Source organism: Solanum lycopersicum, chromosome 6 (genome assembly GCF_036512215.1).
Source record: "Solanum lycopersicum chromosome 6, SLM_r2.1".
Taxonomy (NCBI): Eukaryota; Viridiplantae; Streptophyta; class Magnoliopsida; order Solanales; family Solanaceae; genus Solanum; species Solanum lycopersicum.
In genome coordinates, this window is record NC_090805.1 from 29,669,654 (window position 1) to 29,696,422 (window position 26,769).

At 35.5% G+C, this 26,769-nt stretch overlaps 1 protein-coding gene across 5 annotated transcripts in view; it reads right to left on the reverse strand.

The window, feature by feature from the left end:
- The window catches only part of LOC101257971 (ribulose-1,5 bisphosphate carboxylase/oxygenase large subunit N-methyltransferase, chloroplastic), a 40,931-nt gene extending 18,771 nt beyond the window's left edge, over window positions 1-22,160 (reverse strand). For 2 of the 5 annotated variants that reach the window (XM_026031444.2, XM_010323669.4), the window contains exons 1-11: window positions 21,975-22,160; window positions 21,536-21,639; window positions 21,236-21,299; window positions 21,041-21,151; window positions 20,889-20,948; window positions 20,349-20,465; window positions 16,765-16,824; window positions 13,309-13,378; window positions 12,474-12,514; window positions 6,985-7,065; window positions 3,692-3,727 (exon numbers count right to left, since the gene is read on the reverse strand). In XM_026031444.2, coding sequence (XP_025887229.1) covers window positions 3,692-3,727; window positions 6,985-7,065; window positions 12,474-12,514; window positions 13,309-13,378; window positions 16,765-16,824; window positions 20,349-20,465; window positions 20,889-20,948; window positions 21,041-21,151; window positions 21,236-21,299; window positions 21,536-21,639; window positions 21,975-22,088 — 858 coding nt within the window. In that variant the 5' untranslated portion in view covers window positions 22,089-22,160. Of the gene's footprint in view, window positions 1-3,691; window positions 3,728-6,984; window positions 7,066-12,473; window positions 12,515-13,308; window positions 13,379-16,764; window positions 16,825-20,330; window positions 20,466-20,888; window positions 20,949-21,040; window positions 21,152-21,235; window positions 21,300-21,535; window positions 21,640-21,974 lie in introns of all 5 variants that reach the window. The other 3 variants (XM_026031445.2, XM_069299140.1, XM_069299139.1) reach the window with 2 other exon arrangements.
- Between the last annotated feature and the right edge of the window lie 4,609 nt (window positions 22,161-26,769).

A 26,769-nucleotide genomic window follows, 5' to 3' on the forward strand; every position in this document is an offset into this window, starting at 1 on the left:
CCATCATGGTCTATACCAATTTGATAAGGTTCTGCAAACCTTGATCATCCTCCCATTCCTTACTAACTTCCCTTATACTCCCCATCATGGTCTATACCAATTTGATAAGGTTCTGCAAACCTTGATCATCCTCCCATTCCTTACTAACTTTCTGAAATAATGTGGCCCCTGCAGTACTCAAAAAGAGAGTAGAAATATCTCATATATGAAGTGGAAAACTTGATAAGGAATCGATAGCAGTGTTATCTTTCCCATTCTTGTACTCAATTCAAAAACCAAACTGCATAATCTTAGCAACCCCACTTCATTTGTGAACATGTGTGCAGTTTCTGTTTTAGAAGAAATTTGAGAGCCTTTAGGTGAGTGCTAACAAGGAAGTTCCTTCCTTTCAAATATTAAGACCACTTGTTAATAGCTAACACCAAAACAAGCAGCTCCTTGTCATAGAGAGGGAGGGCTTGGTGCTTAGGAGAAAATCCTTTACAAATGTATGCTATGGGATGACCCTGCTGCATGAGAACAACCCTAATTCGTAGGTCACATGCATTGGTCTTTGTTAAAGTGTATGATCATCTCATCTAAAAGTTTAAGATGTTAGAGAGAGCACACTTTTATTAATTAATTATATTCTCACCATGCCCCCTCATGTGTGGGCCTGATTCATTTGTATGGGTCAAGCACGTGGAAATTCTTTTTAATTTGGATGTGGTGAGATTCGATCCAAGGATCCCTCTGTCTGCTTTGATAAGATGTAAAGATATGACACCTAGGCCTAACTCCACCCCAAAAGCTAGCTCATGAAGGGAGAATTGTCCAAGTCCATTCCCCAAACAATGTGGACTTTTACCACTCTAACACGCGCTTTACTCCCAGGCAAACTAGAGCATAGACCAGGAGCCAAAACGGGAATGGACCTGGCTCTAATATCACTTGGTCTAACTGAACCCCAAAAGCTAGCCCATGAGGGGAGGTTTGCCCAAGTCCATACAAGAAGACCATCTATTGAAGTGTGTGACCATCTCATATAAAAGCTTAACATGATAGAGAGAGCACTTTTACTATTTAATTTATTGTCAACACGCCCCCTCACGTGCAGGTCTAATTCTTTTTTCATGGGTCAAGCACGTGGAAAATTTTTTTGATATGGGTGACGGGGAGATTCGATCACAGGACCTTTGCCTACTCTAATATTTCATATTGAAGTGTGTGACCATCTCATCTAAAAGCTCAGGCAATGCCAACACAGGTGCTAAAGTAAGGGCCATTTTGAGCTCTTAAAAAGCTAGAGTAGCCTTTTTTCTGTCCAATAGAAACCATCTATCTTGAGCAAATTAGCTAATGGTCTACTGATGAGTCCATAGCCCTTAATGAACCTCCTGTAGTATTAGTTACCTCAAAAATTAAGATTAATATTTTGAGGCCAATCTTGCACTGTTGAGATCTTTTTAGGATTAGTAGACACACCTTGGGCTGAATTGAAATGGCCAGGTATTTAATACTATTTAACCCAAAAGAACAGTAGCACTTTCTGACAAATAACTTATGGGATTTAGCTTCATGATGACAAATGTTATCTTGAGATATTCGAGATATTCCTCTTGTCCTTTATTGAACGCCAAAGAACACTTGAATGAACTTCCTTGTGTATTCCTTAAAGATATGGTTCATGAGACTGAGAAAACAGAAAGGGGAACTAGTAACCCAGAAGGCATTGCCAAGTATTCATAATGACTTGAGTACGTTCTAAAAGCTTTAGCCACATCTGCAAAATCGATTTAACGATCAGATTTAAGGTCCAACTTGGTATAAATCTAAGCCTCCCAACTAATCTAAGAACTCCTCTATGACAGATTGTAATGACCCTCGAGGTCATTTGTGTGTTTTTGAGTGTTTTTGTTGTTTTTCCCCTTTTTGTAGCTTCTTTACAACTTTTGTTTGATGTTGGGTTGGGTGACACGCTTCCCAAGGTGTTGGGTTAAGTTTGGTGTGAGTTCTTGGGTGTTGGAGGCTTAATGCTTGGTAGAGTTTACTATAGTCAACAACAGGAGATTCTAATGTCGAATCAAAATTTTGTTAGTTCCATTAGCTATGAAGGGTCATAGGTCTAATGTGTTGATTGGTGCAAATTTTGAGGCTTTCTTTTAGAGTTGGTGTGGTTAGGCATTTTAGCTATTGAGTTTTGCCTAAGATTTTTTTTTTTTTTTTTTTTTTTGCCTAAGATTTGACTTTCATTTTTCTTGGTAAACGCACTTGGCCAAATTCTGTCAGCACAATTTGCTTTGGAACACCAAGTTTGGTCTAGAACGATCTTTGCTTCAGTTTTCGAGGCAGTCGGGATGATTTTGTAGCGTTTATCATTTTGTAATATTTTCTTGTAAGTGTTGGCTTTGGTCAACATTTTGATGAGACGACCTCGGTTTGTTGTTTTGTCGACTCCGTTGAGTCCAGAATGTCATTTTCAGTCTAGTATCATATTTGGTTTGCATTGACGGGGTTTCGAAATCCCAACAGAGAGTTTTGGCTTCCTTGTGAACTGTTGATGCAATACTGTTGGTGCAACACTGACTTCTTCTTTGCAATCTCAGGCCCTTGCCCGCTTTCATGAAGACCAGAGTCTCCTGACTTCTGCGTTCGCGTTCGTGGAGGGTTGCCTCTCTTGCCTTTGCACTCACGGCAGGGTGCAAGGGCTAGCCTTCCAAGCCTCTACTGGCACTTCAGTCTTTTAAAAGAGACGAAGGCAACATGCAACTCTCTCATTGAAGCTTAGTTAATTCACAAATTTGGAAGTTATCTGTGTCGAATTTGGCCATTCATGTTGGAGTGTGTAGGAAAGTTTGTGGGCACATTTCGGGTTCTTTTGAATCATTTTTAAGTTAATTCAACAGTGGGATATTTTGTCTTATCGAAGCTTGAATTGTGCCCATTTTTGGACACAACTTCCTTAGTGGTCTCACCCTTCAACATGTGGTATTTACCCCTTATACTTGAACTGCATGGTCAGCTTGCTGAAATTCATAATGATATCACCAAAGATTCCAGCCATTGCATTCACGGAACATCACAGGAGCCGAAGGGTAGCACTAACATATCATGTGTAAAAGTAGTTTCCCCAATAAGCCACTTGAATTTGATACACAACTGATTTGGGGGATGTTAGCATGATGGACAGCTCACAGATCGTGAATTTAATAGTGAATAATTGTATGTATTAATGCAACTATATAGTGATGTATATAAGTGTGATATTTAAGATTCGTTGTAGTAATCAAAGAGAATAAAGTTGTGATAGAAAAGCAGATTCGGAGGGGTAGAACAGCATTTTAGAGGGATAGAATAGTTTATCTTTAAGGATACAAATGACGGACCTCTAGGGATGCAATTTGTATACTTTCTATTTTATTTTTTTGAGGATATTAATACTTTGTATACTTCTATTTAATGGCAAGACTCTCAATTTGAGAGGCATTTAGCAGAAATTTGAGAAGTTCCACATTTCACTTTACACAGTAAAAGAAAGAGCCATTTGACAATTAAACATTCAAAGTGAAGGCTTGAGATCATAAGCTAGCACAAAAATTTAAGTTAATGACCAGAGAGGCAAAAAGTTGCAAATTGACATCTACATAAAGATAGAGAAAAAACAGTATCAAATGGAACCATGAATACATTCAAATTGCATGAATGATGAGACCTGATCACCAGGAGCGTAACTATAATCAGCAATGACCTGCAAATGCTTAAAATAGGGCAGGTCAAACATGCAAGAGAAACCTGAGCAGAAGATACTCCATAAAATGGCAAAAGTAACATTTTTTAATCAAGTAATAATGTTATATTAAAAAGGGAAAGAAAAAAGCCTATATATAATAAGTATACTAAATGGTAGAAAACCTCACAAAAAAATGGTTTTCCATGAAAGAACTAGTCTTCTATACCTGCAGGGAACCTAGTGAGTGCTCAGAAAGCTATAAGAGATAAAAAGCTTTTCCTCAATAGTACAAAATCCTTCTCTAACTCCATCAAAAGCTCTACTATTTCTTTCTCTCCATATGGTCCACGTAAGTGCTAGAGAAGCAACATCTTCTTTGTTTCTTCTCTTTAGTATTCAAAAGGGACTGTTTGGTATGAGGGATAATGTCACATGGGCAGACTACTTCACCTAAATTTCGTGCAAGAGGTTAGCCAATGTGATGACAGTCAAGTCCCACTCAACTCAGCCCCTTTCGCAGCCTATTCTGCCTAACGTTCAAGGACGTTTTTCTGTTTTTACCTTAGATTATATTTCAGAACTTTAACAAGGAAATCAACACATTAACATACGGGCAAATCCAACCTTTATATTAACAATCAAAAACTAATACAAAGGACTCACTCATTGGAACAACGATTCTGTCCAACTTCGAATTCGACTTCAACTTAAGGCACAACCACAAGTCAATTGCTGCCTTATACACTTTTTAAAACCCTCACGTTTTTTCTAAGTGTCTTAGTGAAGTTCAAGACTAAATCTTCCCTCTTTCACTCTTAGGATAACAAGTCTATCCCGTTTTCTATCTCTCAAAACATCCAACACACAAGGCTGTCCATTTGTAGAACATGTGGCAGCTTTGTGTTTTACATTACAGTGTTGTGACACATGTCTAACACGTGTCAAACATTCAGCTCGCTAAATTATATTTCAGTTGACATCCCCAACTGATAAGAAGCATTCAAATTACGAATTCAAAAAGCATACAAAAGATACAACAAATCTGGACACAAGCGGTTACAAAAAGGTAACCGTCGTATGTAGTTGGCATGTGCCTTTGCTGATTGGATTTCGGTCCTTTGCTGCTATTTTCCTCCATAATTTTGACTCTAATACATTGTCTAAACATTGTATATTCATTATCTCATCAAAGTCCACCCGTATTAATCCGCACATTTTCCATGCCTGCACACCACTAACGCCTTGTCGCTGCCTTGCTTTGGCCATGTTATCTTTTTATTCACTTGTGTCATTCCTTGTTTTCTTGTTGCGTTTCATTCACATTTGACTATGCTTCAATTTAGCTCAGATCGATTTTCCTGCATTTGATCAGACCATGTGTTCTTCGCATGCAAACTTGCCCACAACCAATGTTGGTCAGCGTCCAAGTCATGTCATGGCATGTTGCCTTGCCAACATCCATTTCATGTCTTGACAGTGTCAGCATTATTTGACACCACTAAGTCATGACAACACTTTGCTCACACAACACATGATTGATTTCACCCGCACTTTGGCCCTTGACAAAATCATTCATGCCAACCCTTTGCCGTCACCGTACTTATGTCGATTTACTTGGTCAGGACCCTTACACATAAGGAATAATTATCCATGGATAAAATGTGCAATTATTGTATCCTACGTTTGGTTAGGGATATTAGTTAGTTTCTAGATTAGTTATCCCACCATTTATGCTATAACGATGGGATAAGTTTCCATATATATGGCGGAATAACTTATTCTTGGTTTTTTGCAAAGAATTCAGGGAAATAGCAAAGAAAAGCTTAGAGAGAAAAAATACAACGTTATCAAAGAGAATTATTTTATTAATAACTCAAAGACATATTTATAGCTACAATTCCTACTAACAAATAGAAAAATATGCTAATGATTAAATCCAATCACAAAAAAGTAGAAAATTAACTCTTATATTCACTTTTAAAAAATTATTTGATATCCTAAAAAACTGATAGTTTTACTGCAATCTTTTACAGATAATGCAGCTATCTATCATATTTTTGCAATATCCCTAGACGTATCTTCAACACTCTTGCTTGGATCAGGAATTGTAGATGGTAGTCTTGGCTGGTATTGACCTTGTAGCCTGCCAATTCATCTTTGGTCTTGCAAGGCTTGTGTTCATTTTATTGGATTAAATAAGAAGTTTTTACCTCTCATTTTAACTCGTAAAATCTCCTATTTTGTGGCATCAAAAATTCGACAATTCTTGTCTGAACTTGTTTTGATTGAAATAGCCCTTTTTCATTTGCAACAATATAGTCATCATTCCCAATATCAGTTATCCAAAAGTCTGACTTCTTGGTTGAAAATATGTAGCCACAAATAAGTAGTCTTCTTCATCTTCATTGCTGACTTGGGCATCGGATTCATATTTCTGAGATTTGCTTTTGCAAGTAACATCTTCATGAACAAGTTGATTGCAAATCTTGCATTGTGCATATGGCGTCTTTCAACATTTAAATGGAGGATGACCTTTTTGCACCAACACTGACAAGGCGGTAATATTTCCTTGAATTATTACCCTTGCTTTGAGTCTTGTGGTAGACTGTCAAGGCTCCTTCAACCATACCAACTAGAAGATGTAATATTTACTAAGGTTGATCTTTAGGCCTGACACGACCTGGAACCATGTCAATACTTATCTCAAGAAGATTAACTTAACACTATCTGCATCACAAAACACATAAGTGTCATCTACAAACAAAAAGTGAAATACCCTAACAAAACATTATCCACCAACTATAGACAAACCCCTCAAATAACCTCCTGCCACAATTTTATCTGTCTCTTGTTCAATGCTTCCATCACTAGGATGAAAGCATAGGGGACAAGGGGTCCCCTTGTCTTAGTCCTCTTTAACTACCAAAATAGCTGCATGGATACCATCACAAGGACTGAATACCTTATCGTTGGATGCGAAATTTGACCCATTTCCTCCATCTCACACCAAAACATATCCGGTGAATATTTTTGAAGTAGATCAAACTCTAACACTGCCAGGAGGATGAACGTCATGAGAATTATTGTTCTCTTAGACAAACATAAATATACTTAAAGCACATGTCATCATGTGCAGCACATACACATATACAGACAGAGAAATAATATGCAAAGCAAGTGTTGTTATTATTTCATAGGCAGAGCAGGTGATAATAATAGTTTTTTTCTGGCAGATGCATAGATGGAAAACCATGTTTTAAGCTGGTGGAACATACCTCTGAAAGTTGCTTCTTTTCACTACACAGAACAGTTGTGTCAGATAGATCACTGTGATTTGCAAAATCGGCAAAAGGAATCTACAATGTAGTGAACAAACTATCAGGCACCTCATGCACCCAAAAAGTAGTCATCCTTAAAACAGTCATAAAAGATTTAACCTCTAGAAGTTTAAATAAAAGGAGCTCGCCGGATGAACGTCCTTCCAAAAATTATCAATCAGACACAAAACAAATAAAATAAAATAGAGTTAATACCTCAAAATCACCTTTAACTATCCACGTTTTATCAGTATATATTTAAACTTAGGGTGTTGTTACACCACCACCGACCCCTCCACCCCATTGCAAACTATAACATTTCCTATCTAAAAAAACATGCAGTGTGTCAAGGAAATATTACCACCTTGTCACTGTTGGTACAAAAAGGTCATCCTCCATTTAAAAAAAACATGCAGTGTCAAGTGACATGGAGAGTGATTCCTCTTTGTAGTGTCTGGGAACTAAGAATAGGTCAAAAGACCATCCACGTGGAATTTGACAGTCAAATTTATTTTTCTTTATTTTGGTCAACTCCATTAAAAAAGCATAACATGCACAAAATTTATCTTCAGTTGCTTAAATATTCAAACTTTTCAATTGAGTTTATTATTGTTAATTATGGTATATTTAGATAGTATAGATATGAGAATATTTAAATAAGGTATGATTAGATAGTCTAGATATGAGAATATTCCCTAATCCCTTTAATTAAGTAGTTAGGATACTACGTAATATTTTATTAGTTTCTTTCTTTATTTACATTATCTGTAACAGCTATTTAATCCCATCAACTTGAGTGAATGATCAATCAATTCAATTCCCAATATCTACTCTTCTTCTTCTTCTTCTTCTAATTTCTCATGGTATGCGAGCTATTAGTTTTTTAGCGCTCTCTCTGAATGTTCTTCTATTTCAGCAGAAACTTAAAAAATAAACAGAGGGATTGATCAACTGGTTGCTAAAACAACCATATCAGAAAACTTCAAGTTTCATCTTTCTCTTACTCCAACACTTCTTTTTGTGACCAAAAATAAAGGAGGTCATAATGGATGGATCATCTCAATCTATCACTTTAACTAGAGCAGACTATAATGACTACCTTCATTATCAAGCATCATAAAGACAACAATCATCAATTGTTTGCACAATACGACCTGGTAACTCCTTTGCTTATGTCGCGCAATCTTCGTCTCAAGAACAATGGATTCTTGATTATAGTGCTTCTGACCATATTTCTAGTAACAAAAACACTTTCTCTACTCTTCCTACCCTTTCTACTCTCTCTACTATTACTTTGGCGAATGGATCAAAGACAATTGTAAAAGGGATAGGTATAGCTCATCCTCTTCCTTCCACACCTTTAAAATCAGTCCTTTTTGCACCCGAATGTCCATATAATGTTATTTCCATTAGCATAACAAAACTCTTAAATGAGTTGTAACTTCATTTGATGATTCTGTTCTTGTGCGGGATCGAAGTATGGGATAGGTGATTGGAAAAGGACATGAGTCATAGGGATTGTACCTACTGTCCATCCCAAAACCACATTTGCTTTCACTTCTGTTTTTTATGAATTGCTCCATAGTCAATTGGGTCATCCAAATCTCCTGAAATTGCAAAAGATGGTCCCCAGTTCATCTAGTTCATCTTTGTTAGAAAGTGAGTCTTGTCAGCTTAGTAAGCACACTCATTCCTCTTTCCCAAAACGCGTCAATAATAAGGCCACCTCTATGTTTGAAATCATTCATCCGGATATATGGGTCCAAATGGTGTCAGTTCTTCCTTAGGCTTTCATCATTTTGTTACTTTTATAGATGACTATTCTCGGTGCATGTGGTTATTTTTAATGAAAAATACATCTAAGATATTCTCTATCTTTTAGAAATTTCATGCTGAAATTTGCAATCAATTTGGCATTTCCATTAAGAACTTAATCAATGATAATGCCCAAGAATACTTCTCTACTTCTTTCTCTCTTTTATGATCGCACAGCATATTGCACTTGTCTTCTTGTGCACATACTTCTCAACAAAATGGAGTTGCTGAGCGAAAGAACAGACATCTAACTGAAACAACTCAAACATTGCTCATTCACAATCATTCCCTTTACATTTTTGGGGTGATATTATTACTGCTTGCTATTTAATCAACTGCATGCCTTCATCTGTTTTGCAGTACCAGAGTCCTCACTCAGTCCTTTATCAGGACCAAAATTTGTTTCCTCTTCCTCCACGTGTGTTTGGTTGCACCTGTTTTGTTCATAACCATACCCCCGGAAACGATAAACTTCAGCACAAGGCTTTTAAATGTGTCTTTCTTGGGTATTCTCGTCTACAAAAAGGTTACAAAGGCTTTGATACCTCTACCAATAAGTACTTGAACTCTGCACATGTTACTTTTTTCGAGACTTCTCCTTATTTTTCTCCTAATACGGAAAATTAGAAGGTCATAGCGGTCCTTCCCATTCCAACCCCAGCTCCACCTCCAACTCCTAATGTTTATTCCCGACATTGCTCTTTGCAAAGGTACTAGAACGACTGCTAATCAAACTCCCGTTTATTCTTATTTCAGTTCTCATCGTTTGTCACCTTGATATCATGCCTTCCTTACTAGCTTATCATCCGTCAAAGTTTCTAAGAGTGTGACAGAAGCATTAGTCCATCCAAGTTGGCGTCAAGGGATGATTGTTTTGCATGATAATGGAACTTGGGAGCTTGTTCCTTAACCTGAAGGCAAAACCACAATCACAGTTTGTTGTCGTTAGGTATTCACAGTTAAGGTAGGTTCGGATGGAGCTATTCATCGTCTCAAAGCAAGATTGGTTGCTAAGGGATACACTCAGATTTATGGCATCGATTATGGAGAAACTTTCTCACCAGTTGCCAAGATGGCTTTTTTTTTTTTTGAGATAAAGGTAATTATGCCAAGATGGCTTTTGTCCTTCTTCTCATCTCTATGGTAGCAATGACTCATTGGCCCCTTTTTCAACTAGACATCATAAATGCATTCCTACATGGAGAGCTTGTTGAAGAGGTATCTATGGAGGAACCACTATGGTTTGTCGCTTAATGGGAGTCTAGACTAGTTTGTAAACTTCGTCGATCCCTCTATTGTCTCAAGCAAGTCTCTCAAAGCATGGTTTGGTTGATTTCGAGTTGTTGTCCAACAATTTGGAATGATCTGAACAGAAGTGATCACTCTGTATGGTATAGGCATTCATCTTATGGCATATATATCTTTTTAATTGTTTATATTGATGATATTGTTATCGCAGGAGATGATTATGAAGGTATTGCTCAACTTAAACAATACCTCTCAAGTCACTTTCAATTCACTTTAAGACTAAGATTTGGGCAAGTTGAAATACTTTCTGGGCATTGAAGTGGCACAATCTGGCCATGGTATTGTTATTACTCAAAGGAAATATGCCTTGGACATTTTGGAAGATGTTGGTATGTTGGATTGCAAACATGTGGCAAGTCCAACGGATCCAAATACTAAGCTTATTCCAGGACGGGGGGAGCCTCTAAAAGATCCTAGCAGATATCGAAGACTTGTTGGCAAACTCAACTATCTTACGACAACACGAACAGACATCTCATCTGTTGTTAGTGTAGTTAGCTAATTTTTGCAATCAACTTGTGATAGTCACTGGAATGCAATGATTCGCATCTTGTGATATATCAAAAGCTCTGCAAGACAAGGTTTATTGTATGAAGATAAGGGACACACCAACATGGTTGGATATTCTGATGCAGATTGGGCAGGATCTCCTTTTGACAGGCAATCCACTTTAGGTTATTGTGTTCTAATTGGTGGCAATCTAATATCTTGGAAAAGTAAAAAGCAAGTTGTCATAGCTAGATTAAGCACAGAAGCAGAGTATCGAGCTATGGCACTAGCTACATGTGAGCTTATATGGTTGAGACAACTTCTCCAAGATTGAAGATGGGAGGAGTTGAAGGGATGATATTGATTTCTGATAATTCCGTGAAAGAACGAAGCACATTGAGATAGGTTGTCACTTCATTAGAGAAAAGATTGAGTCTGGATACATTGCCACAAGTTTTGTCAACTCAAAAGATCAACTAGCAGATATTGTCACAAAATCACTCTGACGATCTAGAGTTGACGATATATGTGGCAAACTAGGAGCGTATGACTTGTACGCTCCAGCTTGAGGGGGAGTGCTAATTATGGTATATTTGGATAGTATAGATATGAGAATATTTAAATAAGGTATGATTAGATAGTCAAGATATGAGAATATTCCCTAATCCCTTTAACTAAGTAGTTAGGATATTATGTAATATTTTATTAGTTTCTTTCCTTATTAACATTATCTGTAACAGCTATTTAATTCCATCAATTTGAGGGAATGATCAATCAATTCAATTCCTAATATCTCTTCCTCTTCTTCTTCTTCTTCTTCTTTTTTTCTTCTTCTAATTTCTCAATTATTATTGAGTAAATTTTGTTCTTGCAATTAAGTTTATGCAATTGATTATCTTTTTTATTTTACGATTATTTTTAAAATGAGTATTCAACTGAATTTTCTATTACACAAAAGTTATTGGATTTTGAAGAGGGAAAAGAAAAAACCAATAAAAATTTAGATAAGCTAAGAAGAAGAACAAATAAGAAAAAAAAAATTTAAGTTCGTGTATAAGATCTCTTTTCTTAATTCTTTGTATTACTGTTATTTTAGAGTTATCTTTAACAATTGATTATACTGTTATGATAAAATACATCTGGTGATTATTTACTAGATATTTTCCTGATTATTATATTTTTATTTCACTACTCCCTCTATCCCAGTTTATATCTCGCTTTACCTTTTTAGCCAATCCCAAAAAGAATAACATATTTCTGCATTAAGTAACAATTTAACTTTAAAACGCTTATTTTACCCTTAATGAAATGACTAATAATACATAAACATCTATCACTTATTTTATATCACAAATTTCAAAAGTCTTTCTTCCTGTCAAATCAAACTGAAATCATATAAAATGGGATGGAGGGAGTATTATATTAGGTTGTATTTCAATCAGTTTACAGTTATTATAGAAGATAAGATTTAAAGAAATAAAAAAATGAATAAGAAAAGAAAAAGCAAAAAGAAAAAATAAGAAATAAGAGATACAAAAATAATATAAGATACCACACGGATCCTCTTGTTTGCTTATGTTCTAGCTCCTATACACTACAATGAGAGTAAAACCACTATCCCAGCCACTTTACACTGGAAGGATTTTCAGATGGAAAATGTTATAATTCAAGGGATAACAGCAACACCCCATAATTCAAGTATTAAACTGATGAAAAGTGGATAGTTTAAGGGGGAGTTTAAGGTATAAACTCAATACAATTATTGTTTTGATAATGGTAACTTACTCAATATAATAATTAAAGAAAACAAAATAAAATCCCCAAAACAGAAATACCATTGATACCCCCCTGGAACTTTCCCATGCGCGCGATGTAACTGAAATGCAGACAAAGAGGTTTTTCATCAATCTGGGCATCCAGGTCCATAATCCATGACACTAAATGAAATGTTGAAACACAAGACCTGCTCCACGAAAAGGAAAGAGACTACCTTTCCAACAGGCTAGCTTTGCTTCTTTGGAGCAGAGCTGATAATAAGGGTAGGCAGTTTCCACATAAGTTAAGACGGTGTTCAGGCATTTAGTTCATATAGACTGGAATAGCTGGTTTATTAACAATGAAAACTACTTCCTTTAACCAAATCCATATCACTAATATGAAACTCACGTCATGAGAATATAGATAGATGTGTGCTTCCAGCTTCCTCTATGTTCTAATCTTAAGTGGTTTAGATGTATTTCTTCAACAAAATAAATCATTCTAGAGAAGAAGGCAAGGACTCAAGGATTCTTGCAGCTTCAGCTAAACTGCTGAAGTAAAAATGGAAATTTTAATCATGTCTACTTCTTGCCGCTTATTAATTATGTGGGAGACTAGAGTTTAAAGATGTTTTCTTTTTTTTTTTTTTGAGATAAACTAGAGTTTAAAGATATAAAATACCAACTATGTCATTTGTGAATATTTAACGGTAAGAAAACACTGGAATCGCAAAATGCACAACAGGTCTGGATCAAATGGCGACCATCTTAGGAGAAGCATTTGAAACTCCAACTAGATTATATTGAAACTGTGTGCACATCTTTGCAAGCCTGTAGGAGACAACTTAATTCAAGTAATTTGTACTTAGAAATTCTTTTAGGAAAAAAATATATCTACATTGAAAGACTTTACCTAAAGCACATGCATATTTGAAGTTCTCTAATGTCACATCTTGGATAATTCCAGAGAATTGGAAGGAAGCCTGAAATCAAGAAATAATAATATTTTAGGAAATTGCTTGGGTTAAGATTTATTGTTTTTAAGAGAGCAACAACAAGAAATGCTATCAGGCACATAAACCAAGGCTAGTTAAAGTCTTCTAGTTCCGGGGTACCCGTATATCGCCGTAAGCTTGGTAACTGTGTTTTACTTCCATCATCAAATACAACATACCCAATATAATCCCACAAGTGGAGTTTGGAGAGGGTAGGATGTACATAAACCTTAACCCTACCATTGTGGGGTAGAGAGACTCTTTCCGGTAAACCCTCAGCTCAAAAGAAGAGTAATCAAAGTAGGAATGAAAGGAAAATAACGCCAGCATAATATCAAGAAGTACACATCATATATAGCAACAGGTACTAGTAAAGACCGGAGAAAAAGATATTACTTCATCCAGTAATTCACTAAAAACATGGACAACAAGATTAATTTTAGAGTTGGATAAGTCATAGATATCACCAAAAATGTTTTTTTTCAGAAAAATGGTTGACCAGATGGAAACCAGGAACAACTTGCTACCAAGAATGATGATCAGCTGGAAGTTATGACATGGATATGCCATTTATTACATAAGGCATCAGAGGTTAGAAACAAAGAAGTCAGAAGGTGGAAGCTCAAGGACCATCAAGCCAACTACTTTTGTGCAAAGAAATTTAATGACTTCAGCAGATTTATATTAATTGTAGAAAAGAACAGAGGAGTAAAAGATCCACTGTTATACTACCATAAACAGCATTTAATACAGGATGGGACGAGCTAGCATACAAAATTAGAAGTCTCATTTATAGAAGGGAAGACATTATAACAGAATCACGACATCTAGTGGTGGACTCAACCTTTGTTGAAGCAACTAGTGGATACAGGTGGACAGCTAGTGCTGGAAAAATCATTGAGGATTCGAGGGAAGGGAGCAACATCACGCCGAAACCAGACAGTTGTTTGAAGATGGGCTTAGGCAAATGGGGAACTCAATAGGTGTATTTGAAATGTGTGCCCATCAATTCCTGTTTCGAGTTCCAACCAGGAAACTGGGGGAACACATTCTGATTTGGGACTGGAAGTGGGAGCAAAATCTCCTGCAGTTGTCCTGTGGTCACCATCGTCTGAATGTGTGCAGGAAAAATCCAGTTTGCCGAGACTTAGATAAGCGTTCCAGGTCTTTCGTTTGTCTTACCTCATGCAGTTTCTGCTTTCTGGTTGGCTTGGCGGTGCTCTCCTTCCTTTGTGGAGAGAAGACAGAAAAAGGATGTTTCCCCAATTGCCCTTTTTTGATGAAATAAGAAGGATATCATTAACAAAAAGCATCAAGAAGATGCAAGCATTACAAAGAGATTACCAGCTCCCAGGAAGGCAAAAAAAGCTATCACAACTATCAAGATCTATGGAGCTGATAATTCTAGGAATGATTTAACCGAAATTACAGAGTGGTTGACCCAACTAAAAAGACTAATCAAACATCTAGCGTTAAGAGAGGAAAGGGGTCACTTTTGGAGGCAAGAACCATTAAGATTGATCCAGCTGAAACAGATCACTGTTGGAGGCATCTAAGTTCTCCAGATAAGTTTCCATAGCCATAGATCAGTGTCTTCCTTGAGCTTAGTCTTAGATGAATGTCGCCTCGCTTTAAGTAGCCTTCTTTGACCGAATAGGAGCCATCCTTGTATCCCTAAGTGAGTCTATCCCTGCTTTGGCTGTGGACTGAGCTGGTCTGGATGGTGTCCATGAGGGCTATAAATTCTTCCAACTCCCAGTCATTTAAATTTCTCCTGAGAGTCGCTCATTCTTCCCAACACTAAGAGATGATTGATTTTGGATTGGAGGCAATTTGAAATATTCTAAGAAATATGTTCATAAGAGGGATGTTTCCCAGCCAAATGTCTTTCCAAAACTGGATGTGCTCCCCACTTCCCACTTTGAGAGTAGCATTGCTATAGCAGACCTCCCACGACATCCTCATAGCTTTTCAGACCCATGTGCTATAAGGGATTGTGACTTCATTAGAGCACCACTGACGAGTGCTACTAATTGCTTGGATCACTTCCTTCCATAGACCAGTTGTCTCCTGATTCTACATCCAACGACCAACGCCACTTCTTAGAATACACTTGTTATTTAATGTCAGGTCTTTAATCCCTAAGCCTCCAAATTGCTTTGTCCTGGTAACTTTGGCCCATTTCACAGGGTGGAATTTGTGGTCCTTACTATTACCTTCCCAGAGGAGGTCTCTCCTAATCTTGTCAAGATGTTTTTGCACCTTAACTGGCATAGGGAAAAGGGACATAATTTAGGTGGGAATACTATCCAAGACACTATTGATGAGTGTTACCCTGCCCCCTAGTGAGGGATATTGTTGTTGCCAAGAAGTCAATCTTCTTTCAAACTTTGACACAATACCACTCCAAGCTGCAATTGATTTATAACTAGCACCCAGTGGTAACCCCAAATAGGCAGTGGGAAAAGATCTAATTGAGCTGGACATAATGTCTGCCAAATTCTCCATGTCTGGGACATCATTAACAGGGTAGATAATACTTTTAGACATGTTAATGCGGAGTCCTGACATGGACAGAACAAGCATAAGAGTGAGGTTAAGATATTGCACTTGCGATTTCTCAGCTTCACAGAAGATCAGTGTGTCATAGGCAAACAAGTTCTGATAAACTCCAAATAAATCCCCTTTTTCAGTCAACCCTATCTACTGTAGAGGTCCCTGACACCTCTGCATGCTAATTTCATAACACTGCAGACCCACCTGAGAAAGTCTTCGTCGATCTTGATCTTACTTATAAACAGACTGTTGAACTCTTTGAACAAAAACCACCTGAATGGACCTTCACTAATGTTGATTAATTCAAAAGACTCATCACTAGAAATAAAGAAGCACACCCTATCACCCATATTGAAAAGAGGCTAAACTTTTGATGAGTTGGTACTTTACCGACTCATTAGACTCAAATTCATAAATTATTGTCTTGTTTTAATGCTAATTTAAGGGGTTTTAGGCCCTGGTTCTCTTGGATGCAGGCATTCCTTAGAAATAGCTAGTTTGATGGATTTGAAGCCCCAAAAATAGCACTGAACCACACCGGCGAAGGAACTGACATCCCGCAGGAACCAACAGGCATCTTGCAGGTTGTTCCCCATGTTGAGTCATTTAATGAAGACCTCCACAACTTATCAACTCAAACTGAGGAACATGAGTGGGTCACCATCTTAACTCCTCGGGATCTATACTTTTCGGAAATGCTATGGGAGTTCTATGCGTCATATCGAGCCAAAATGGACAAGCAAGGGCAGCAGGAGGATATGGAGACAAGCCCATCCATAACGTCTATGGTTTGTAAGAGGAAAGGAAATTCCCATTACCCCTGGATAATCTCTTCTCTTTTTGGTGCCATGTATTCCAGTTCCAAAAAGCAGCTCAACCTACCATAAAACATCAATTTGAAGTCAATATGTGTGGGTAGCAGAAGTCATTGCAATAGATTCTCTGAAATAGGCACAAGCGGAAGTATGGTTTGACTTTCTGCGAAGAAGTCTAACGCCTTCCAGAAACTCTGTGAACGTATCTATAAAGCTGTCGTTTTGATAGCTCACCTCATGACAGAAATGGAGGTGTATGAACACAAATCATGGCTGAAAAAATAAAGCGGGCAACACAGAAATCTAAAGGATCTCTACCTTACCCAACAATGATCACATTCTTGTGTGTACAGAGTGCACACACATAAAAGAGGTAGACAGAAACAATGATCACATTCTTGTGTGTAGATACAGAGTGCACACACATAAAAGAGGTAGACAGACTTGTTAAATTTAGGACAACAATTACCATCATACGATGACAAAGAATCGGGAGAGATATGCTCCAACAAGTCAACAAAGAGGAGAAACATCCGCATCTCAACCCAATTCACCATCCACTTCAGAAATGAGACCCTCCACTCAAGACCTTGCCACACTAGCAACCATGCCCAATGATCATAACAATCAACTAACGAAGCTAGCCAGTGCTTTACCATCATCCATAGAGCATTCAGAAAAGTAATGAAGCCATTGTCCAAATCGGTTAGTGATGTCTGTGAGAAAGTGGACACCTTAGAATAGGAAATTGAGAGATTGCTCAGACCTTGCCACCTTCTTGGACAAGGGCCTCGATATGAATACCAGTGACTTAAAGATTTATTACTATCAAACTGGAAAAAACAAAACAACCGAACCAAACCGGCAGTCATTATTTTCGTATGATTTGGTTTTAGAAATTTAAAAACCAACTAAATTGGTTTTGGTTTTGGTTTTAACTAATAATCGATCCAAACCGAACCATGGACACACATAATCTATAAATAGTGTCTCAATGTAATAATGTAGAAACACAAGTCAATAATGTTATCACCTATATTTCTCATAGCTTCAATGCTGCATATGTGGTACTGATCCTAAGAAGAGTGAGGCCAAAGAACTAAATGATTCAAACCTATTGGCTTATTGGCACTGAGTAAAAGATAAATCCCAAAGCTTTTGGCTAAAATATTTAAGTGGTGCATAAAGCAAACAATAGATGACATTTATTAAATGGAGGCATTTAATGGATGCGGCCTTAATTGCAATGAGTGTGAACTCTGTAATGAAGGGACAGGTTCCAGGGTTACCATGCAAAACGTACATACAAAAAGCTTTTAACCATGTTAATTAGGTAGTCCTATCAAATATACTAGGGGACATAAAATTTGACAGGAAATAACTGGATTCAATTTCTCCATGCAAATCAATTTAAGTCCCGAAGGTTTGTTTCCATCTTCAAGGGAACTCAGGCAAGGAGACGTCTTGTCCCTTTTTTTATTCATTATTGCCATGGAGGGGGCTAAACAACATGATGGAGAAAGCTACTAGAAATGGTTGGATCAGGGGATTTCAGATAAACACCATATTGACAAATAGCTTTAGCCATCACCTATCTCTTGTATGCTAATGACACAGAAATTTTTGTGCAGCTAACCAAGGGAATGTCAGACTCAATAGATTAGTATTGATCTTGTTTGAAGTTGTTTCGCGGCTATATATAATTTCGGAGAAGAGTAAGGTATATCCTGCAAATGAAGGTGCAGAAACTCTTATTTCAGCTAGTATCCTAAGGTGTGAGGTGGGAACATTACCTACAAAATATTTGGGATTCGCTCTAAGATCAAAGACAAAAGCAATGAAGATATGGAATGATATACTCGTAACTGTAATAAAAAAATTGCCAGACGGAAGGCACAGTCTCTGTAACTTGGAGGCAAACCCACTTTGATTTTGATGTACTGCCTACATAAGTCGTGGTTCAATTTCTACTCCCTTCCAAGGTGGAGTAGTTGAGAAGAGGTTGGATGCTACTAGAAGCAATTTCTTGTGGCATGGTAACACCAAAAAAAAAGGAAACAATCTGGTGAGATGGAAAAGACTAATCACAAACAAGCAACAAGAGGCTACGTAATAAGAAACTTCAGATTACATAACAAGAGCTTAATGTCCAAATGGTTATGGAGGTATGGCAAGAAGAAAATAGCTTGTGGAGGGAAGTCATAACACAGAAATACGGGAAACTGGGACACTGCTGTGGTGCCTAAACCTATCAACACAACCTTTGGGGTGGATAACTGGAAATTCATCAGAGCTTTATGGGAGATTTTGCAGCTAATACTGATTTTACCATGGGAATGGTATGAGAAAAACTTGTTGGACTGATAAATGGGTAACAATAAACCCTTGAGAGACATGTTTCCTGATATCTTTAGGTTATTACTGCAAGATAATGCAACTACCAGTAATGTATGGAGCCCACGTGAATGGGATCTCACTTTCAGGAAAGCATCATGACTGGGAACTGGGGATAGTGGCTGATTTCTATCAAGCTTTGGAGGGATTGAAAGGGCCAAATGATAATGAAGATATAGTGATAAGAGAAGGCACAAACAAGAAGGTTCTCCCGGTCAAAGAGGCATATGCATATTATTCCAATATTGGACAATAGTACATCAACTGGCCATGGAATCCGATTTGAAAGCTCAAGATACCTTGTTAACTGCTTTACATAGCTAGTAGCAAGAAGGACTTGTCTAACTAAGGAAAATCTACAGTGTGGGTATGCAGTTAAAATTAGATGTTTCTATGCAAAGTTGAATCTGAAAACAACAACCATCTTTTCCTTTCACTGTATCTTCACTTCGCAACTGTGGAATCTGTTTGTGGCCCTGGTTAACTGAAAATGTATAATGTCAGGAAATGCATGTGTTCTATTGAGAGATTGGAACTATGCTGGAAAACATGCCGAATAGAAGAAGTGCTGAAGGATTGTTCCATCTTGCATTTAGTGAACCATATGGAGGAAAAGAAACAACAAACGTTTTGAAGATAGGAGTAGCTTCATACAAGTAGTTAAAGTTAATTGTATTTTAAATTTCTCTTTTTGGTGTACAGAGTCTTCTTTGTAGAGGATGCAGGATCTATTCTACAATTTTCGGAAGCCCTGTAAAGTACACAAGGTTGTAGCTTGTAAATATTGCTACCGTTATAGTTTTTATGCTGATGAATAAAATGTTGCCATTATTAAAAAAATTGACTTGGGTTAAACCTCCGGCAGCTAAATATCCATAACTGATTTCTTATATCACTAATAATAAGATCTTGGTGTATAAGAGAATAAAGGTCTGATATCTTCATTTTTTTCTTCTTGATGGTAAATGTATCTCAACAACTTCCTAGATAAGATCAACATCACTGTTGTAGGGTACATAAAGTGACTATAATCATTTACTGATCAGTGATCAGTTAGGTTAACATTTATATCAGGATAACAGTAACGAGATTTGGAGTGGAGAAATTGGATGTTATACTGTTACCACAGGCAAGTAAAACTACAATGAATCTCAAAAACATGTGAAGTAACAAACCGACAAAGATATAGACACCTTTCCAAGCTCCTTAATTGTTGAGAATTCTTGTTCAACAAACAGCTTATGCATAATTGTTTTCTGATGTAAAGAGCTTTGTTGAATCATCTCTAACTCATTGTCATCCCAGAATATCTGCAAATTTTAAAACAACTAATATCATCTTTGCTGAAATAACAACTTCTCAACATATGATTATGGAATCAGATTCCTTGCTCGCAAATATAAACATATACTTTCGCCCCTTCTCCACAATCTCTTTCCAGTGAATACAGCCTCTCAATATGATTCGGATGTCACAAAGAAATGGAATGTCTTCTCTCGAAATCCATGGATCTCTAGAACTTAGTAGAATGATCCCAAAAATCCTTTATCCTGACTCTTATTGACACAATGACATCCCGGGTTTTATTCATTTAATGGGGTATTCCCTCTTCCAATCTATTGCTAGAAAACTAGGTGTACCCCCACCAAGTTAAAGAAGAAGTGTTAAAGAGAAACGAACTGAAACTAGAATTCATAATAAGGAAATGTTCAAATATTATCGATAAAATTTACTGTGTTATGCATATCCTCAGGCCGGGGAAGACGAGAAATGTACGGGTCCCATTCCGATTTCTGCAAACAACACAGCAGGAGAGGTCATGAATACTCAAACAACAGGGACTCTAATCTTACTACTGAGCCAAAGTCACGCAAAATCATGGTACCTTGCCCAGCTTCTGCTCATATAAAATCAACAAGGCAACTTTCGCAACATTGCCCACATTATCTCCTAATAATGCATTGATTCCTCTAGGAAGGTTATCAGGGGCCAATTGCTGCAGTAAGAATGTAAGTTCTGTCAGATACAGTAACAGAACCAATTAAACAATAGCAAGACCTCCAGTTACAGAATCACATACCACGTTGTAAGGAACCCTCAACAAGCAATCGCCTGGTTTTATAGGGTGACGAGCGACGAGCGACCTGCATATAGAAGGGAAAGTGACTTGACTTAATCGTCAAAGCTATTAGAATGTCTCATGACACAGTACAATGAACCCAATATATTTTCCCGGACAGCATGATTTTGAACTCCTTTCTGAGAAAAACAAGGATTTACTTTTTGCGAAAGACAGTGAAAGAAATCAATCACTAGAATACAAACAGATGGTTATCATAGCAAAAGCACAATGACCTGTGTCAGATAAATAGAACTTAACCTTCCATTAGCAAACTTTCCAATTGAAAGCAAGGAAGATATCTCCACCCCTGCCTTGTGTTCCAACCACAGTAAAAAGTCATTACACTCTTCATCAATGTAGCACTGTACCAGAAGAGAGTACTAATATTATCAACTTGTTCAAGTCTGCAATAAAAATACTCAACAACAGTGAAGTGAAACAGGGAAAATTACAATAACTAAGCAAAACCGATTGATAAAAGCTGAGGGGAAGAGTAATAAGCAGACAGAAACTAGAGAATAATAAAGTAACCGATAGAGAGGAGACAGAAGGAATTGTGGATGCGGAACACACAGTTTGCCTAAGCATAATCACAATACACATAACCTAGATCCTAAATCAACATTTGCTTCTTGTCATCCATGCACAATGATACATTTTCATTGTTGATGAAAGATGACTGAGTTTGGAGAAAAACCTTAGAAAAACAATTGGAGAAACTGAACTGGCAGCGGAGCCGACGGATGATAGAGAGGAGTGAGCATGGTGACCGCCAGGTGTTTGAATATATGATTCTATGGAATATTAGCATTTTTAAAGATAATCAAAAATGCAAAATTTCGCGCCGTGCCTTATAAGGTGACGTTACAATGTTAGTATTACGTTCTATTTTGTTCTTCAATAAATATAAAGTTGGGAAACATACATAAATATACTATAAATAAAAAGTATATATCATTTATAGTAATATCATTTTTTCCACTTGATCAACTTTATTTATAATACACTTTGAATTCATATTACAAAGAATAATTTATCATTTTATATATAATACAAGTTTTATTGATTGATAATACATTTATCACACACTGTAATACACTTATAATACAACGTGTCAACTTCTTTCCAAACAAGTTTAATATATTTTTAAAAACAACTATAATACAATGTATTGCATACTTAATTCACTTTTAATACATATTACAGATTTAATATAGCATTGCTATAGATGATAATAAGCAAAAAATATCGCTAAATCAGTAATTATTTATTAAAATACACTCATAAAGTACTTTCAATAAAGTTCTCGATTATTTAAAACAATAACTCTGAATTTAGTTTTCTATCTTTACTCTTTGAATTCTCTCAATATTATATTATTATTTTTATTTCAATTTCTTATTTCATAATATGAGCTCGCTCTTTCGTATTTCAAAAATTATCCTATATAATTTTGTAATATAAAATTATGTTTTTCTATTTAGTATAAAATTATATTCTAAATTTTAAAGAACAACTATGAAAAATTAAAAAAAGAAATCAACAAGCACAACCGCAATCACAAACACAACAGTTCTCTATATCATACACTATCTTTTTCCGAATATTGTTAAATTTGAAACCAACCTACTGAATTATTAAATTATTGTAGTGATTTTAAAAATCATTATGCCATGTATTGTATTGTTATCATATATTTAAATTATTATGTCATGTTTTATTTTAAAAATAAATTTTTATTTTATTATTTAAATTTGGTGCATTCTTCATAGTGAAAATCAATAATAATATCAAATTCTCTCTTAAGTGACAAATTGAAAAAAAAATTAAAATATTATTAATTCGGGATGAAAGTAGTATATACTATATAATATATTTTTTAAAATGTTGTATTATATTTAAAAAAAATTACGAATATTCAAAATTTAATTAATAGCATTATATAAAAAAAAATGTTAGCTACAAATAGTAAAAATGATATTAAAATAATGAATAAGTGAAATAGAGAGGTGAATAGTAATTCTCCAAATTTGAATAATTATTATTCACCTCTCTATAAATAGAGAATAGAGGGCTTTCTAGAGAGTGGTTGAATACTCATATTTCTATTTTACTTTTCAAATATAGAGAATAAAGAGTAAGATAAAGTGGGATTGGAGATGGTTTGATAAGGAAGGACACCATTCAAAGAATACACAAATAACCAAATTTGAACCCCCATTTAGAGTTTGTGTGACATTGTTGTTAAAAAACTACTTATTTTTAGAAGAACTTTTTTAAACAACTATTTTATGAAAATTGCTTTTGTAAAAAAAGTAAATCATGTTGAACTAATTCATCTGAAAAGTGTTTTTGATAAGTAAATTGTATTTGACTAATCTTTTGCTTTTGAAAGTCAAATTACTAAAGGTTAAGTATCAATGTATTTTTATTACAAAAATTATTTATAGAGAGAAATTATTTTAAATATCTATTAGAATTTTTTTAATGAAAATATGCATATTCAAATTCTCAATCAATACCATACATAAATAAATAAACAAAATATTAATACAATATTAATATGATGACTTAAATATAATTCAAAATATCAAGAAAAATAAATTTAAAAACTATTTGACAAATTAAACCACTATGTACAAAAAAAAATCACCATAAAAACAAATAAAATCCTTCTTCTTTTTAATCCTAAAAAAATGTTCTTGTTACATTTATTTTTGATTATATAAAATAAGACGTAAAATAATAATAGTATATAAACATAAAATAATTATCTCGTAGTACCCTACCCCCAGGGGAATTCGAATCCCCGCTGCCTCCTTGAAAGAGAGATGTCCTAAACCACTAGACGATGGGGGGCCGCTTGACCAACGGCCATCATACTATGATGATAGTATGATCCTTACAAAAATAACAATAAAATTCTTGTATGAAACTTAACCAAATTTATGATATACTTTATATATATATATATTAGTCTTCAAGAAAATATTTTTTTTGTTTTTGCTTTTTTTAAGAAGCGTAAATTTAAGCTTCTTCCCAATAGCAGAAAACTGATTTTGCTTCCATTTAAAAGCAGGTTTGAGAATTTGCCAAACATAATTTTTTCTTTTAAAAAAAAGGATGCTTGTATCGAGAAAAAATATATTTGGCCTCCTAACAACAATGTCAAGCAGGCTTTAAATCATGATGGTTCTACCTCTTTTACATATTAGATCAACATTTTCTATTTTATATGATAATTAAGAAATTATTAATAGATTGGTCAAAATTACTATTTCGTCATTTATTCATATTAATTAGCCGGAATAATACTATGTCATTTAACTTGGTCTCAACTTACATTAATGACATCCAACTCTGGGTGTGTACAATTAAACACTTAAATTTTTATATAATTAAAGAAATAAACACACACATCCTACATGACAATTTTCATCCTACTTTGTTTTAATGTGGTTATGTCACGTAGGACTCATGTGTCTACTTGTTTAACTTTATACAAGTTCAGTGTCTATTTGTACACATCCAAAGTTAGAAGACGTAAATGCGAAATGAGGTCATGTTAACAAACACATTTATGATTTATGCATTATGTCTAATTAGCCTCTTGAAAAATGAAACTTTAGATCTTTAAAATTTGTTTGTTCTTCAAATAAAATATTAATTGTAGAGGTAAAATAGAGGGGAAAATTATATCATGATTTAATAAGTGAACAATTAATATAGAACAAATATTTTGAGTAAAATGTCAATTTAATATGGGACAGAAGGAATATGAGTAATTCCACTCCAAACAGATGGAAAAGTTCCAAATTTCGTGTCCACACTTTGCCTCAAGTTTGGCATATTAGTTGTGCAAGCAACTTCACATATTTTATGTAGACGTTATAGGAATTTGACTTATCAGAACCAAACATTGTGTAACTTCTGACCTAATCAAGTTACTATCCTTAATTTATATTGGATGAAATTTTAACTTCATACATTATAAACATCATGAGATTTATATATGTATAAGTTTAACAACACTCTGGTGGCCGCAAGTATATTCAATAGACTGTTTTTGGCTAATAGAAAGTTTAACTTATGTGATTATAAAACAAGCAATAGAAAGAAGATTTTATCCATTCAAGAGAATGAAATATAGTGGAAGATCAATCGTTATTTTGAAATTACAACAAAAAAATAAAAATAGTTCATCTTAATTTTTAACGCTTGATTAGCCCCGCAATGGCAAACACAAAAGTGAGTAGAAAGATGATGAAAGATTGTTAGTTTATAGCACCTATTGTTAGTGTAAAAAGAATTCAATCCTTGTTTAATTAGTGTAATACATGTGTGCTTATGGTTGTCTTTTCTCCCGTGTCGAAGGCTTACAAGCTTAAATTTGAGGGTTTTATAGCAACATCGTGTGTGATTCGGTAACATCACATTTAGATAAAAATTTATTAGTCATTGTGATTTATATTACTTTTTAACTAATTTTCAGTAGATATATGTAACTTCCTCTGACACAGTTTATGCGACATTCATAAAATTTCAAGAGTCAACTAAACGTTTTATGTTTTTAAAATATTTTAAATTGTTAATTATTGTGATTTATAATATATTTTACATAATTTTCAAATAATATATGTTGTTCTTTTCCAACTTGTGTGGCTCTAACAAAATTTTGAGAGTCAATAGAACTTTATATGTCTTTTTAAAATATTATAACTTGTCAATTATTATGATTTATAGTACTTTTTAATTTAATCTCCAAAAGAAAATAGATTATCAATATTAAGGATTCAATATTGTATTCAAAGTATGTTAAGGAAAATCTCTCTTATTCATATTGCATGGATCTTAACTGTTACAAATTATTGAATAAATCATTTTTACTACTATATTGCTCGTAAGACCCTTTGTGAAGGACATTGGATGTGACTCCCCATAAATTAGTAGACTAAACTAGAGCCTTGAATTAGGGTTCTAAAGTGTGTAGTTGAAGATTCGAGTCCTAGATGAGACTATTCGTGTTTTGAATGAGGAGTAAGTGGTTGAACGTTAAGGTACATGTTATAACTCGTAGCTTAGGAGACCTTTAAGAGTATAGATTAAGTTTTGGGAAGGGCATGTGCCAAGGGGCCAAAGGGACAAGTTTGTCCAATCTTGGTAGCACACTACCCAGGGACCATGACCACTTTCACGGTCAGTGATGAAGACCACAGACCGTGAAAGGGTCCATGAAGTTCCCTTAGGTTCATATAGGTTTTGTCCAAGAAAGCTAGCCCCTTCCTAAAGAGCTACGAACCACTTCACGAATCGTGGTCAAGACCATGGCTCGTGGGAAGGCCTGTGGTCTTTCCTTAGTGCATGGAAAGCTTGGATATATGACCTAGCACACTGGTCAAGGGACCAAATACACCTTCACGGGCTGTGGTTCCCTTGACAGCCCGTAGAGAGGGGCGTGGGTGCCAGGCACCATGCTGTCTAGTTGAGGAGTT